The following is a 16,019-nucleotide window of genomic DNA, read 5'->3' on the forward strand; positions in this document are numbered from 1 at the left end:
TATGCAAGAAGTCAAAATCTAAATCTCACTGGCCCCTGTGCTTTACTTTGTGAGTCTGTGCTGTGTTTGAATCCGGCCTAATGCCATTATGGGATATCAGCCTGCTGTCACATCTCCACTTCTGCCTGGTGCATTTCACTGTAGATGATTAAAAAAAAAAAATGCACCATGGCCTCAAAAAGGATCTCTAACAAAAACAGAAATTGCCCCCCAACTGCTGTAAAAAGTGTTCTCTCTGTAATCCATCATTATATTAGTTATATAATGAAACATTGATGTACCAGGAAGTAATTTGACAAGTTACAACAAACTTAAAGCATGTTTAGTATTTAGTTGCAAATGCTTTGAAACCAGAGACAGCGGACATTCATAGACATCGACGACACTTCGCAACTGAGGCCTGCACTGCACACATTTTCACTTCTTGTTTTTTTCTTCCGTCAGTCTGATCTCAGCAAGCGACACACGTGTTCAGCTGGTTTGAGGTCAGGCGATCAACCGGTCACATCAAGTATTCGGCCATTAACAAGAACTCATTGTTTGTCTTGTTTATGTATCTAGGATTGCTAACCTGCTGCATTGTTTTCAAATCGGGGGAATGTATGCATAAAAATCCAATCATCCATTGTGGTTTTACTTGATTCTTTGAACGTCCACTTTTTAACCCCTCTGTGATTCAGTCCAGTGTGCAGAAACATAAGAAAAAGTGTCCCAAAACTTTCCGACTGCGGTGTGTGATGTCTTCCCTCGAGTTAAAGATGCCTGACAGCCTCTTTCAAAAGGCATCTCCTCCAAGTGGCCTGCTGTTGTTTAAGACTTGAGTGTGGTCTGGTAAGGAGCTGCCAAACAGACAGAGGGAGGTTACAAACCCTCTCCATCCTGACGTCACTATTGCTGGCTCCCACAATTCCATTTCTACAGACCCACCGGGGGACTGGCAGGGTCAGGTTGCCAGGTTCAAATCAATTAAGCGGCAACAGGCACTAAACCGACGTCATCGGTACCTTCCGCCTCTTCACCGCTCAGCTGAGGCACAATAAAGTGGAAGTAGTTTGGAGTGAAACCTTGAATAGTCAATCGAGGTGTTTGACGGAAACAAATGACTGCTGCACTCAAAGGGAACTGACTTATCATGCATTTCAGATAATTCTCTCTAATGTTCTATCACAGGGCATTCAAATTACTGAATCTAAGAGATGCTAGATGAAAACTTTTTAAAAGATTTCTCCAATATAATTTGGAGCAGTATTGTTCAGCAGTTTTTTCATGTTTATTTGGAAATCTCAGGTCATTTTATTATGTCTAAGGAAGTGTCAACAAACCTCTTTTCATAACGGCTAATACAGAGGTGCCTCATTTTCATCGAAAACTGGACTTCTTTGATGGCAAGACTTTGGCTGCCAATGAATGAGATACAGTTGGAGAGAACTGGCACAAATCCCACGAGAATAAACTTTAAGATGTGTGTGTGCATGTTGGGCAGAGAGAAGAAAAAAAAAAAAGAAGCAGACCGAACAAGAAAAGGCTAGAGGAAGACAAAAAAAGGAAGAGAGAAAGAGCCTCATTGGGAGCAGTCTGGGTGAGTTTCCACGAGGTTAAAGGCCGGTGAAAACAAATTTTCCACCTCGGCCGGACAATAGAGTGCAGCAGTTACTAGAACAGAGCTCTCTGTTGTCGTCCTGTCCTTTCTGTCGTAATGGCACTTTAGCTGTTGAGGACCAGAAGCTTCGGTAGAGACAGAAACACCAAAGAGTTATAAATATCAGCTGACATTTTGAATGAGGGGTACCTTTGATCCTAGGAAACAACACGCACACAAAAATAAGACCAAAGGACGTCATGTTGAAGTTGCATTGTAATTGCATTTATTTCTCCAATAGATATTCACATTCATAGCAGTTTCAGTACATCAAAGAAACTATTTAATCCCTACAGTCATGAAAGAAAGAAATCACAAAGTGAAAATCAAGGACAATAAGGGAAAGTATATCATAGAACTAAAACTTTTTTCATAAAAGAAGGTCAAATGGGTCCATATTTGTGGAAAGAAAACTTGGCTTTTACCACAGTGACAGGCAAAAATAACTCATTGGGCTTTCATTTTGCTACAAATGAAAGGATAACACTTTTAAGAAAGGTTCATACATAAAGGTTTGGTAAGACTTCAAGAGAAATGAATGCCTTTTAAAGAAAAATGCTGAATCCCACATGTTGATTTGTCACTTTCAAAACAGCAACTTTTGTTTTCTCTCTTCAAGAATAAAAATAAAGAAAAAAAGGAGCATATACTTCAGTGGATACAGTACACAACAATCCTTTGCATTAAACACTTTAGCTGATAGTTTTAAAGAGAGATTGACTGGCCTTATTCTGGGTTCAGAAAAGTGCAGTAGATTGAGAAAGATATTACAAAGGGAAGATGGGTGTTTTACATACTTCTCATGAGCTCATACTGATGTTGGAGGGCTGTCAGCTGTAGTAATAAAAACACCTTGGTGTTTAGTGAGAACTGATGTGGAGGATTCATTTCCACCTACTTGTCAGTAAGTAAAGATGGTTTTTGAATGTCGCCTGACCACAGCACGCAACAGCAAAGATTTTAAATCAAAGACAAGAAACAAAACACCAAAAAGAAAAACATGAAACCAAAGCAAAGTGCCATATTATTCAGAGGGCCAAGTGAAACCACGGGCCCTCTCTACTACAACAGCTCCTGGGTCCAGCTCACTGTGGAGGCCGAAACCACACCAGCCTCCCGCAGCTCTCTCGGGTCTCTTTTGTCTGCGCACATAAAGCTCAGGACAACTGGGCTGTTGACTGGCTGAGGTAAAGTGATGCTCCTGCTGGCCTGCCATCTGTGGGGGAACAGGATGGTAGCTAACGGGAACACACTCTTCCCCCGTGTGTCATATTTCACCTCTTAGCCTAATTCTAGTGACAATATCGCTCAACAATAACCTCCTTCCCAAGTGGAAGGCCGAAAGCAATCCTGCACCAGCGAGGAGGAGGACTTGTGTCACCTGCAAAACAAAAGCTTGTTTGATACATGAGAGGTCTCTAATGCCAACAAGTTCCTCTCAGGCAAATGAGTTCAGTTTTCTATAATGCTTTAAGCTTTGATTATTTGTGGCCCAATAAAGGCAGAAACTTTGGAGGGGAAACAGAGCCCGTATTTGAAACTAAATCCCATCAGTGGACACAATAGATGGCAATGCGCTTAATCAGCATGTTATCAGTTAATTTCTTGCTTTAATGAATTCCAATCATCCATCACTCTCAGAACATCAAGAAAAGAAACTTCACTTATAAAAGTCCCGTGTGGGAAATATCCTTCAATATACATCTTGTCTTTTGGTGTGGAAGCATTACAACTGTGGGAGGAAAAGTCAGAGAGGCTTCGTGTGGCAGAGGACAAAGACGTAGTGCTTACATAAATTGCCCACATAGTAAGGATGAGCAAGACGGCTTGACTCAGTCTCACCATGGCCTCATGGTTTTACTTGAGGCTGCACGCTGGAGTCAGCTGTGTTAACTAGCAGCCCCACTTGTCCTCCACTAAACCCTGATTTAAGACAGAATAAACAGACAAATGAATGTCTGCCAGCGAGCCTCTGCGGATGGCTCTCGGCACAGAGACAGAACGTGCACTGCTAGGGAGGTGGATGCGATGAGAAGAGGGAGAAGTACTGCGGAGTCGGCCTCTGCAACTGATGGAAAGAAAAGATTTGCCTCTTCCGCTTGTTTGCATTGTGGCTCCGGAAAGTCTCTTATCAAGAAGGCTCCGAAAAGTCTCTTTTGTCATCTGTCTTATTTGCAAGTGATTCCTTTTTGTTTTACTTTCCGCATCTAATTGACGACTCCCCTTGTGTCCTTATCTTGTGAACTGCAAATCTAAACAGTATTACCATACGAAAGCAGATACAAAGGAATTGGGGGGTGACTGTCAACTGTTTGTCACACTGTATAAAAGCTGCCCTACGGAGGGAGTGACGGGAAGCACTGCTGGGACACCTCTCTTTGAGGGTGGCATGTATTTGCTCCTTCTTGCGAGAATAAATGTCCGATATGTTTGATTTTGAACCAAGCCTCTGAGTACTTTTTTCTAACAGCAACGCAGGGAGGACAAATTACAACATGGAACAGAAAACAAGTGGTCATACACCCAGACTAATGAAACACTTTTTTTTTTTACTGATAAAGCACACATTTTGTGCTGACAAGCACACTGACAGGCTGAGAGGAGGATTGAGGAACTATCTGGCAGAGCGGGAGTCGAGGATAGCCACTTGGACACGAGTGTCATTCTTGGTCAAAGCAGAAACTGCTGTTGACGTGAAAAGCCTTGAAGCGTGTCAACACCATGATCTGCCTGCAGATCTGTCATGGTGGCTGATGTGATGCATCAATACATATTGTGTGTTTTGTGCACAATTTGTGTGTGTTACTGACAGCTCTAAGGATCAAAGACCCAGCCGAAGAAACCCACAACATGGGTTTGTTTCTTTTCTATGCCTGTTTATCCTGTAAACAGCATACTGTGGAAACAGCATGTGATTTTTGGTTGTTTCTATTAAACAACAATATCTGTCCCTTTGCTATTTATTTATTGCCGTTAATTGTTTCAATTCCTTCTATTTATTTGCGATAAAACTGATTTTCTTTCTATTATATAAACTGTTAGTGGTATTAATCTTAATGCTGCTGACGTATGAAGAGTTGGCAGGTCCAGCACTAGTCACTGTTATGTAAAGTCAAGATATCCCACAAATACCAACTTAACAGAGTTAATGCTCTGAAGAGGAGGAAGGGATGAAGACAAGTTTAAGAGCATTGTGAGAATACATTAAAACTATCCAGTAGTGTGTCTACTCCATATAAACTAGGTTGGTTCACAGCATTTCTGGCTTTGAGTTGGTTCTGACTCGTATCACACAGCACACACACACACACACACACACACACACACACACACACACACACACACACACACACACACACACACAAAAACATACATAAATGTCGACGTCTGAAGAGAAAGTATAACGTATTTTTCACAAATGTTCAGTAATACACTTCATTTGGACATAAAGTGTTTGCAGAGGGCGACAACAAATGAAAGGTGAGGAGGGGAAACGTGTGAGAGATGAAAGACAAAATGTCAGACGACCTCTCGGGGATTAGCCGGGGTGGATTTTGCGGGATTAAATCTGATGGAGTGTCCTGTGAGAGGGAATTATTGGGAATAATGGTATAACTGTTCCCTCACATGACAAGCCAGTTCCCTTGTCTTCCTTTCTTTTCTTTTTTTCCTTTTTCTTTCGGACAGGCTGCCCCCGAGGCAATGTGAACGCTCGTGTGCATGTTTGTGCCGTTATGAGTGACTGACTGCTTTCTGATTCCCACGTAAACACACACAGAGTCGATAAGCAAAAAGACTCCTGACTGCGACGTAGCTCTTTCTTTTCACTCTTCATAACATGGCCAGTGACAGCATGGGTTGCCTGAGCTCGTGTGGCAATGAGATCCCGTGAACTTTTCCAAATAACCAAACCAGCAGGAGCCGTGGGTCTCAGGTGTGTGTGTTGACATTTGCACCTACTGTGTTTTTCATCAAAAAAAAAAACCCAAAAAAAACTGCCATTAGGCAAAACGAATGCCCGGCAGGTTCAACTCAAAAAGGAGACGCAGGTTCAGCGTACAGGATGTTATAATGTGACTACAATGTTTACTGTGCTCTGTTTGTGACAGCGGTGCCTACAGCATCTCAACAGTAGAGACCAAGCTCCCACAAACAACCTCGACCTCCCCAAACATACATGTTTGATCACTAAAGCTGCGCTACACAATGTCTTTTATACACGCAACTCCTCCCTCCCTCCCTTTCAACCTCACTGGCTTCCTTTTTGTGTGTCTCTCTCTCTCTCTCTCTCTCTCTCTCTCTCTCTCTCTCTCTGCACATCGACTAATTCAAGGACATCCTAACAGAAAACAAAAAATTCAATTCATCCACGCAGACTGGGCGGGATGTTAAAACAGTGGACCGAACAAAGGCAGTGCGGTTATTGTGAGGGAAATGGAAGCGACTCTAGATAATAAAAACAGGTGCGTGTGTGGATATGCTCCTGACTTTGAGAATAGCACCCTTAATTCAGGGGAACACAGAGGGAATAAACAAACATGGGCAAGTTGGCAAAAAAAAAAAAAAAAAAAAACTCAATTGCAAAAAAAAAAAAAAAAAAGACAAACACAACTTGCTAAATTATATTATTGGACCACACAAAGTGTGCTCGGAGTCAGTCTGGTGACGGTGTGTGAAAGCGAGGTAAGAGTGGTAATCAAACACATGAATGCTCATTGCTCACACACCATCGCTCTCCCACACACACTCCTTGAAGGTGCCCTGTGACATGCTTCCGTTATAAAGTAAAACATAACAGTTCAACGTAAAGTGATACTCTATATATAGCAGGTTAATATCACTACACTTGTCGCCATGGTAACAAGGTTAGAGACAGCCATCCTAGGTTTGGAGGAGGCAGGTAGGACTGCTGAAGGCTGAAGATAATACTATTGTGTGCTCTTGGTAAGAAGACACATGTGATACTACCATACTAGTGGGATAGTAGGGTGATAGCCAGTCGCCGTGGTGACAACGGTGTGGTAGCGCCACACTGAGATGAAGGCTAAGGGTTGGGGATCTGGCAGTGAGATGTGTCCATGATCACTCAGGGCCAGAGGGGGGATCAGCTGCCACCTCCCCGGCCTCATGCGCTTTGGAGACTGCGGTACCTCATGTTCTCTTCCTGGCCACCTTCACGTCCTGGCACTCGACGGCCGACAGCGCTATGAGCATCTGCGCGGCGTAGTAGGTGGCCATGATGATGGCTCGCGAATGGGGCACCGGGAAGCAGAACTTGTTGACGGCAATGGTGAGGTCGGAGACCATAAAGAGGACAGCGCCCAGGCAGGCGGACAGCTTCGTCCAGGTCCACAGGTCATTGGCCAGCTGCAGACCCGCAATGGCCCTCCAGCCCATGAAGCCGATCAGGGCGATGTAGACGGCAACCAGGTAGGTGAAGGGGCCGGACAGGTAGGGGTAAAGCAGGAGGTAGCTTAGAGAGGACACAGCAGTGATCACCAGGCCAGCACGTGTGTTAAGGGGCTTCATCCCAAAGGCGGAAGAGTACAGGATATGGGTGATGGCAAACATCAGGAGGCCTGTAAGACATTATATATATAAAAAAATTAAAAATCTAAATATGACACACAAAAAGTGTGCTATCAATACATCTAATGTAAAATAAAGCTTCATGAAAATATCTTGAATTAAATCTTGAAGAAAGGCACATGGTGAAGTGCAAAGCAAGCTCATCTAACATGTTACAAATGTGACCATAATTTGTAGATTTGTCCAGTGTTTCTGTTGGTTGTGATAACTCTGTACTCAACAGGCCGAAAAAAAAACAGGAGCAGTCAGACGATCGGACAAAATGAAGAAAAGTTCTCTCACATTAGCTGCCATTTTATTTAGAGGTGAAATCAAAATCAAGAGCTCAGTGAAACTCTGAAAGAATGCGTCTTTTTCAGGAAAAACTACAGCTGATCCAGGACTTATCAATGCAAACCCTGATGGATGTTTATTTTCTTTACCTTGTTTGTCTAACCTGGAGCTAAAGGTTTATTTAAAACATGCATAATCATCTAGCTCGTGTTTCTTTCCCCTTTGACCCTTTACAGTGGTAGCATTACCTGCACAGACACAATAATGCTACGATCAATATTAGTGATAATTAAAACTGCAAGAGTTGAAATAAATCAGAATTATCTAATCTAAATTTAAAAAAAAAAAAAATACTCTTCCAGATTTTCTCTCACCGTGGACGAAGTAGCCCTGCTCCTGCCAGATGAGAAAGGCATCACCCAGAGAAGAAAAGATGAGACCGGCCAAGATCTTGCGGGCATTGGAGTGAGCACCGAGGAAGCTGAAGCCGTGGGCCAGTAAAAAGACCCACAGGCAGAAGATGGGCAGACATTTGATCAGGGCGCTGAACCAGGACGGGCTCGAGGTGGGCAGCCACAGGACAAAGTAAACACAGGTCGCCTTGAAGAACGGCACCAGTTTAGGGCCTTCACTCTTGACCTGGAAGCAGATTTAATATTTACATGAATTAGTGAGTCGTAGCCGGTTGCACTTACATTCTGTGATTTTGTTCAGTGTTTAAACAATGTGATACTCTACATCAACTTAGATTTAGATGCATCACAGTCGGTCCAAACGTCAGATTAAAAGATAAGCATTAAACTCAGTTGTAAACTTAGTTTTCAGGCATGCTTTGATAGTTCATCACCATCAGATACGCACGTCTTGTCGCTGAAACTTGGTGGAAACAGCTAGTAGAAAGGGAAATGCAAAAAGCTCCCACGCTGTTCGTTTGACTACCTGTAACCTTTGTATTTCTTCTTCTTTGACTTATTTGAAGTCTTGTATCACATTCATGGCTCAAGTTCTTCTTTCCAGCTGTATTATCAGTCATATTTATTTCTGTCCAAATAGATGAGGCCCAAAAGGGTCAGAAAAAAAAAAAAAGAAAGAAAAAGGTTTCACAACACCTCTGGAATGACGGTTTTGAGAATCATTCTGGAGGGGGGTAGGCCCGGGGGATAAATAGATGAGGAGAAGGGACGAGGCTGAGTAGGGAGGGAGAGGGACTGAGTGAGGGTTCACTAGAGCTGAAATCACTGGAGGAGAGATGAGGAATGTAAGACAGGGAGAAAAGGGGGAGGAGGTAGGATAATGGATCAGAGGGCAGCAGGGAGAGGTCTGAAAAGACTGGACAGGAGCTGCTGATTTGATGTCCCAAGTGAATTTTCCAGTGAGCCTTCAGCATCCCTCACCACAAACATCCTGTGGTGAGAAAAATGCTGCAGAAGAAAAGTGTTGCTCTGATTGCTCAGTTCACAAAACCACATGTAACTAGGACAGAAGAAAAAGAAGCAAGGGGAAGCAGAGAAGAGCGACGCTTCGGGGGAGGGGGGTGGTGAGTGGGATGGGGTTGCCAACATTCGGACCACAGCTGGATTTAGGAGAGGACACGTGGAAGGGAGAAAGGAGAGGTGGTGAGATGGAGAGAGGTTAGGAGAGAATGAGGGGGTCACTTTAGGTCATTATTCTCCTGAAGGAGGGGAGAAATGGGAATGCCCTTGATTGCACAACTACTCAATAACAAAGCAGACCAAATTACAGTACAGGATCAAGCACAGTGTTTGACCTCAAGCCTGCACTGGTGTACCCGATACCAGCGGGAAAACAACGGCGATCCGACACCCAAGTTCACACTTTTTCGCGAACATGTTCAGACAAAATCAAGAAAGAGGAAGAGCTTTTTCCCGCCTTCGCCATTACTAAATAAATTCACATGTTGCCCTCAAGCGTTGACAGACTACAGTAATGCACCATTTAAAACAAAAAAAAAAGCCACAACGCTGCTAAGACTCCTGACCGAAACTAACCAGAGAGAACAGTTTCATCTGAACTACACTGGCTCTCTTTATCATTAATATCTGATTATGGAGTATATGAAGCTCCAAATGACTTGAGGACTGACTTAGACTGAGAGACGCTACTGTTTTGTGAGCCTTCGCGACCACTCAAAACATCTTCCAGTGGGGGTTTTGGTAGATTGGTTCAGAACCAAAAAATATGACATTTAATTTTGAACTGTTCTCTCAAAGTAGGATTTTACCAGTTTAGCAAAGAATGTATTGTCCAAAATGACATCAGTACATTGAAACAGTTACCCAAAGCATCGTTTTCTGCATTAAGATCTGTAAAAAAAAAAAGGTTTTCATGTATATAATATATTCTCCATTATAGATACGTCTGTGATTGGCCAGTATCAGCCGATAAACCAATAAATCGGTCGAGCTCAAATGTATACGTGTCTCTATATCTGTAATTCGTGATATATTTAATTGCTGTTAATTCTGCTTATTTTACAATATTGTACTTAAATCACAGATGTTACTATCTTGGAAACCACTGTTAAGTAGATTATTTATATAAAGCGTTATTTGCAACATAGCGTGTGACCATGAATTTTTTTTCTGTGAATCTATTTATCTAAACAAATAAAGGCTGTCTCAGCTTTCCTTCTATTTTCAGCTTGCTAAACATCAAAAAGAGAAATAACAGGATTTTCCTGCTGTCTGCTCCGGCTACTTGAGCATCAAAATCATCTGTAGTTATGCTGTGCCTTTTATGGTCAAACGACTCTTTGAGTTTTGCTTAAACATCCATCAAATATATTATCAGTCTTTTCAACATACAAGTAGCATGAGAGGAATTTTTCACAGAGGCAAAAACTAAAGCTGTATAATAGGAACTGGTGCCCTCCTCTTCTCTCCACGTGTGCTTTGCCATGTTTGTGTGTGTGAGTGTATGGTGAGTTTATCTATCCTGTTAAGGCCAAATGGGTGCAAAGCAGTGAGATAACCCTGGCAGCACTCCCAGACCAGCCAATATCAGAATACTGTTTATCAAAGCCGCTGGTGGTTACTGAATCACAGGATACAAGAAAGCACAACATTTTTCTGTTGGGATTCGAAGACGACTCCAAGTAGGCTATCATCCAGCCAGTCTATTTATAAAGTGCAGTAAAATCTGTAGGCAGTTTGATTTTTATCTATGGAAATAGTGGACGCATAGATCATCCGTCTAATGAGGGGTTTAGAGAATAAGTACAGACTCTGGGGAGGAAGGTGGAAGGAAGTTAGAGCTTCCCATAACCTTTGGTCTGATTCCCGCTGTGTTTCATACTGTTCGGTTTTGCTTGCCATTGTTCTTCTTGTAATCTAGTGACATCTACCCAGTAAGAGGACAAGAATAAAACGGCACTGGTTACATGGGAAACACAAAGGCCACAAAGCATACAAAAGCTACTCTTTCTTGAAGTTTAAACCAAAAACATGTGTCTCAATTTAGCTTAATGTTCAATGAAAGAACATTTTGCTCAGCTGGCTTAGATTTGAATCTAAATTATGATACCATCTGGTGTCCGAATATTACCGTTTTTGTCAAATTGCCTACTCTTACTACTATTTCATTTCCCTATCCCATTATGCTAAGAAGTGAGCAGCAAATTGGTCCACCAAGAAGACGTAATTGCTTGCTGGAATTCATAAACTGCCGGTTGCGATGGTTTAATTTCTCTCAGGGTCAGCCTTGCTCTTCTCCTCACTTTCTTGTGTTCGATTGAGATTGAGATTGTGCGGCGCGGTGTCGTTTCAACTGCACTGCACTCACATCCATTGAGGCGTCGGTCTGTCTGTCTACGGGGACACTGAAGGGACAGGGACATTAGTAATGGCTGTTAGTCCTGTGTGACAGGCGGCCGTCGCCAGCGGCGTAAAAAAAAAAAGAAAAAAAGAAAAGAGGATACACAGCTTCATTTGAAAGGCAAAGAAAATGAATCATTTTGTCATCGTCTCGCAGTCTGAGCGATTACATTATAAATAGAGGCTGCTTGATAAAGAGCTGCTAACAGTACAGCTGACTGGCTGCAAACACCTGATTCTGTCCCCTGCTGAACAATGATAGTTAATGATTGACTGAATTTGCATGGTTACTAACAAACATTGAACTGTTTTGTTGGGAGTTAACGTCGAGATGGATTAACTCCTCTTTCCAAAGTGGCCTTGTATCAAAAAACAAACAAATAATTATACTAAAAAAAAAAAAATTCTAACTGTTCACTCCTGGTTCAGTTGGTTAAAGTCTGTGTTTCAGTGGTGGAGACTTCACGTCGGCATTAGCTTCCCAGGTTAGCCTCCTAGGTAGCTAGTTATTGTGCTGGCATACGTGCTTCCAGCTTCCGGTCGATGACTTCGAGGCACAACGCTGCTCACGTTTGTGTGACATGCAGGTTTTCGGTTGCAGAAGAGGATGTGGTGATTTTACAGAACTGATAAGTCACGCTTTATGCTGTGTGCATCTTCTGCGAGCCAAAATGCCTCCCGTGACGTCTTTGCAGCTAATAAATGTAATGGCTAAATTATGTGGCGTGGGTAATTGTTTTTCAGATCAACAAATATCCGGCACGCTCATATTTGCACGAGGGTTCCTGTCTAATATTTATCTGCAGTTGAGTTGATGTTTTGAATGAAAAACATCTTGGTATGTTGTACTTAGTAACATAAAGATATTTCACTTATTTTATGACAAGGATCTATTTCAAGCTGATTCATTCCTCATTTCTGCCTTTCAGAAGCAGCTTCTTAAGTTTTTTTGAAATAAAGTAAAGAACAGCTAGTTATTTAAACCTGAAAGACCAGGTATTTTTTTTTATTAAGGTTTTGTAATTACATACAAAGGTAATCTGAGTGAAAGTTATGAGCAAAGAGTGAGTCAGTTTTGTGTCCAGGAAAGATAATTGCTCGTAAAATCTACTTTAAAACTTTCGATGTTACAAATATTAATATCAATTTTACTTGATTATTTCCTGAGTAAAAATTACAAGGGATTTCTGTTGTTACCGAGCTTTTTCTAAGTAAAAGTCACTCCAAATTTTTTTCACAACAATAACACTGTTGTCTGTGTTTCTTGGTTGTTTGTATATATATATATATATATATATATATATATATATACTGTACTGTATATTTTATATTATGTGCATTTTATATTAAAACAAATTTTTTTACTGTCATTTTATTGCTTTTTGTTATTTTATTATTATTTTATTGCTTTCCTGTATGCTGCTGTAGCGGAAAAAAAAATGTCCCCTTGGGGATTAATAAAGTAACTACCTAACCTAACCTAACCTAACCTAACAACAGCCCAGGAAGAAACATGCAGCCGTTAGCAGCAAACAAAAAAAACCTAAAGTACAGCACAGAAGCACTGAGTAACATCCAGCCAGCAGGACATCTATTCGACCATTCAGAGTCAGAAACATGATATAGGAAAATATTTAAAGACCTGTAAACTCTTGTGTACTCAACTTGGCAGAGGGGTAACTGTAACATAAGTCTGGTCCCTGCAGGCTCAGCTGGCATGTGAATCATATGACATCTTTATTTCTACGTAGCATCACACAGCTCTGTTTCCTTCCATCCTACAGCTGCTTTAATTCCAAGGATCACTTCAGGTCAACTGTAGACGAGCAGCGCAGCAGAAGGTAGCATTCCTGCTCAGAGAAAACCTACAATAATACTAAACTTGAATTATTTGTTTACCTTTGTAACATAACCTGTTTGCTACATTATATACTTAACTTAACGGATAACACTGACAAGCCACTACGATTTTATTAATAAAGCCAAAAAGCAGAGTGAAGCCCCAGCTGTATGTCTGGGCTACAGCAGGTACCTGCCAACAAGAGCAAAAGTCCATATTTGCGAAGGCCAGTATGTGCCAGTCTGAGAGTGGATGTGCTCTCAGCGGCTCATTGTACATCATCTGTAAAGGACACCCAAGTTGATAAGTTCCCTTAAGAGCACAACAATCTGTTCGCCAGACGTCAGCGAGTGTGGCAGTGATTCTCAAAACCTACTTTACTCCAATATTAACTGCATCTTATGTATATGTAACAACTTAGCTACAGCAGCCTTCAACGGGGCAATATTCACTTCCCACAATACATTTGACCTCTGAGCAGAGCTAGACAGCGAACACACCACATGCTCAAGCCAGGGATAGTGAATTTCTGAGACCGGTGTTTTCAAAAATGCAGCAAATTAAAAGCAATAGTCAACGTGCTGTTTTGTGATGTCACCGCTTGCTTACTTCTTTTTTTTTTTTTTTCCTTTAAACGACATCAGAAGAAAACAACGCCGCCCAAAGGTGTTTTTTTTTTACATACTTTTCACTGCAGCACCGGCCGTGGCTTCATGAAAGTCAAACCCCGAACCTGCACTTTATCCCCATCACTAAGGCAACTAGTCTGTGTGGCAAGCATTCATCCACACAGCCACCACCCCCCCCACCCCAGGACAGACATCAGGGTTTACTACAGGCCAAGTTACACCATCCTTCAAAGGGGGGGGGGGGGGGGGGGGGGGGGGGGTAACATTTCATAGCAGTCCTGTCACAGTAAGAGGATGCTGGAGCCGCTTCAATTATTCATCTTTTCTGTCAAAATGTTCATTTTCACGGTCGGGTCCGTTATGAAGCTGATGGGCAGGCTTAAACAATAGAGCCTATATAAAGCTCAGCTTCAGCAAAGGAGATGAAAAAGAAAGGCAACCACAGTCGAGCAGCATTGGTCGGCGCATGCGTTACTGGAGGGCACAGGAAAGGGTGGTTGGGGGGGGGGGGGGGGGGGGGGGGGGACAAAAAAGGTCGTCACATGACGAGCTTTTCTTTTCGTCTGGGGCTGCCTTTTGAAACGTGTAGAAACGTCCTTATGTGTACGTGGAGTACACCGACAAGGAAAAGTGAACTGCTGCTGAGCTCAAATATCAAGGAAATGGCCTTCATTAAAAGTTATTTCATTGAGTCTCTAACACAAACACATGCATATTGTGCAAATAACCAGACGTCAGTGCGGCTGTTCAAGGGCACCTGGATGAGCATTTTTTTTTTTAATTTTTTTAATTTAGCGAACATGTTTGTTTACTGACAATTAAGAGCTATGCACTGGTCTTCCCAGACAAAGTATGACAGGGTGTGTGTGTGTGTGTGTGTGTGTGTGTGTAATCAAAACTAATTGCTCAATTAGTAACTGGAGATAATAAAACATGTAAAAACAGAAATATATTAAGAAGGTTATCCTCGGAAGTGTCGTTAACATGTAACGAGCTAAACTAGCTGCTCTTCGTTCCTGTTTGTTTCAAAGGCAGGTTTGAAGCTGACACTCACCACTGTTACCGGTGAAACCATTTCTCCCTCGGTGCTGTCCTTGTCGGTTAAAAAAAAAAAAAAAGTGGATAATGTCTAAACTCGTTTGGGTCCTCTTGTTTATGTTGGACTGCCAGAGGGATGCCGATTGTTTTTGTCCTCGATCCGGTGGGCGGTCCGACGTTCAGGAGGCGGCAGCGGAGCAGCCGCAACGTGGGGCAGCCCTTTTCGCTGTTAACCAATAGGAGCAGAGATCGGGCCCGACGCGGGCGGGCGTTTTACTTTTAACCAATAGGAGCAGAGAACGGTCGTATTTGGGGGCGGGTCAAGACGTCAGGGACGCCCGGATAGGAGGAGTCAGTGTCTTGTTTACATATCGGAGCAGATGGCCTTTATTTACATTTTACAGAAATGGAGCTGGTTGATAAGACGTGTGGAGCTTATTTTGGACTGTGCATTAAACAATTCAGTGTTAATGGGTCAGATCGGGTGCGAGAAATCAGACATTAAAAAAAAGGAACAAACATCTATCTGAGACTGAAATGTTTCTCTAATAAAAATTGATTCGGAGATATTCATGAAAACAGACTGTGGATCTTCTGCCTGGTTTCCTTCCATTTGGAGTTTTTGATCAAGTATTATTAAGAATAAAGACATCAAGACCCCTAGATAAATGATAGGAACATGCATATAAAAATCCTCCTCAGTTTAGACTGTCAGTGTTATTACAAAGATGAATTTACACTGGAAATTAATGATTTTTTTTTTCCCGGTTAATTTCAGGATTAACGTAATTCTGTTCTAACCTCAGTGGATGGGAAAGCCACTGCTCTAAAATGCATGAAACAATCTGAGGTGAAAACTATTTTACTAAAATACTCGGCAGAATTTTGATCCTTCTACATTACATTTCCAATGAATATATTTTACTCTCCAGTCCACTTAATTTATTTAGAAACTAAGACTTATGAAACATGTATAATTATGTATTACATACATATTTATAATTCATTTTGCCACACTTTTTGTATAAACCTCTGTGATGCGCAGACATTAGTTATTGCTCAGTTCCTGTTGTTATGTCTTGTTTTGTATGTTATTGTTAATATGTAATTGATGCGCACATGACATGTACCTTTGTTTAGTTGCTGTGTTTTTTAACCTGGTCAAAAACAAATTTTAA

The 16,019-nt window shown here is 41.8% G+C and overlaps 1 protein-coding gene across 1 annotated transcript; it reads right to left on the reverse strand.

Moving 5' to 3' along the window:
* Nucleotides 1–1,842: 1,842 nt before the first annotated feature.
* On the reverse strand, nt 1,843–14,997 carry tmem86a (transmembrane protein 86A). Its single transcript, XM_069162728.1, has 3 exons — nt 14,858–14,997; nt 7,876–8,140; nt 1,843–7,218 (listed from the first exon to the last, which is right to left on the reverse strand). Exons 1-3 carry the CDS (start codon nt 14,876–14,878, stop codon nt 6,791–6,793), a joined length of 714 nt encoding a protein of 237 aa, XP_069018829.1. The 5' UTR covers nt 14,879–14,997; the 3' UTR covers nt 1,843–6,790.
* Between the last annotated feature and the right edge of the window lie 1,022 nt (nt 14,998–16,019).

The sequence above is a fragment of the Embiotoca jacksoni genome, unplaced genomic scaffold (assembly GCF_022577435.1).
Source record: "Embiotoca jacksoni isolate LCO1_2020_lvr unplaced genomic scaffold, fEmbJac1.0.p SCAF_3, whole genome shotgun sequence".
Classification (NCBI taxonomy): domain Eukaryota; kingdom Metazoa; phylum Chordata; class Actinopteri; family Embiotocidae; genus Embiotoca; species Embiotoca jacksoni.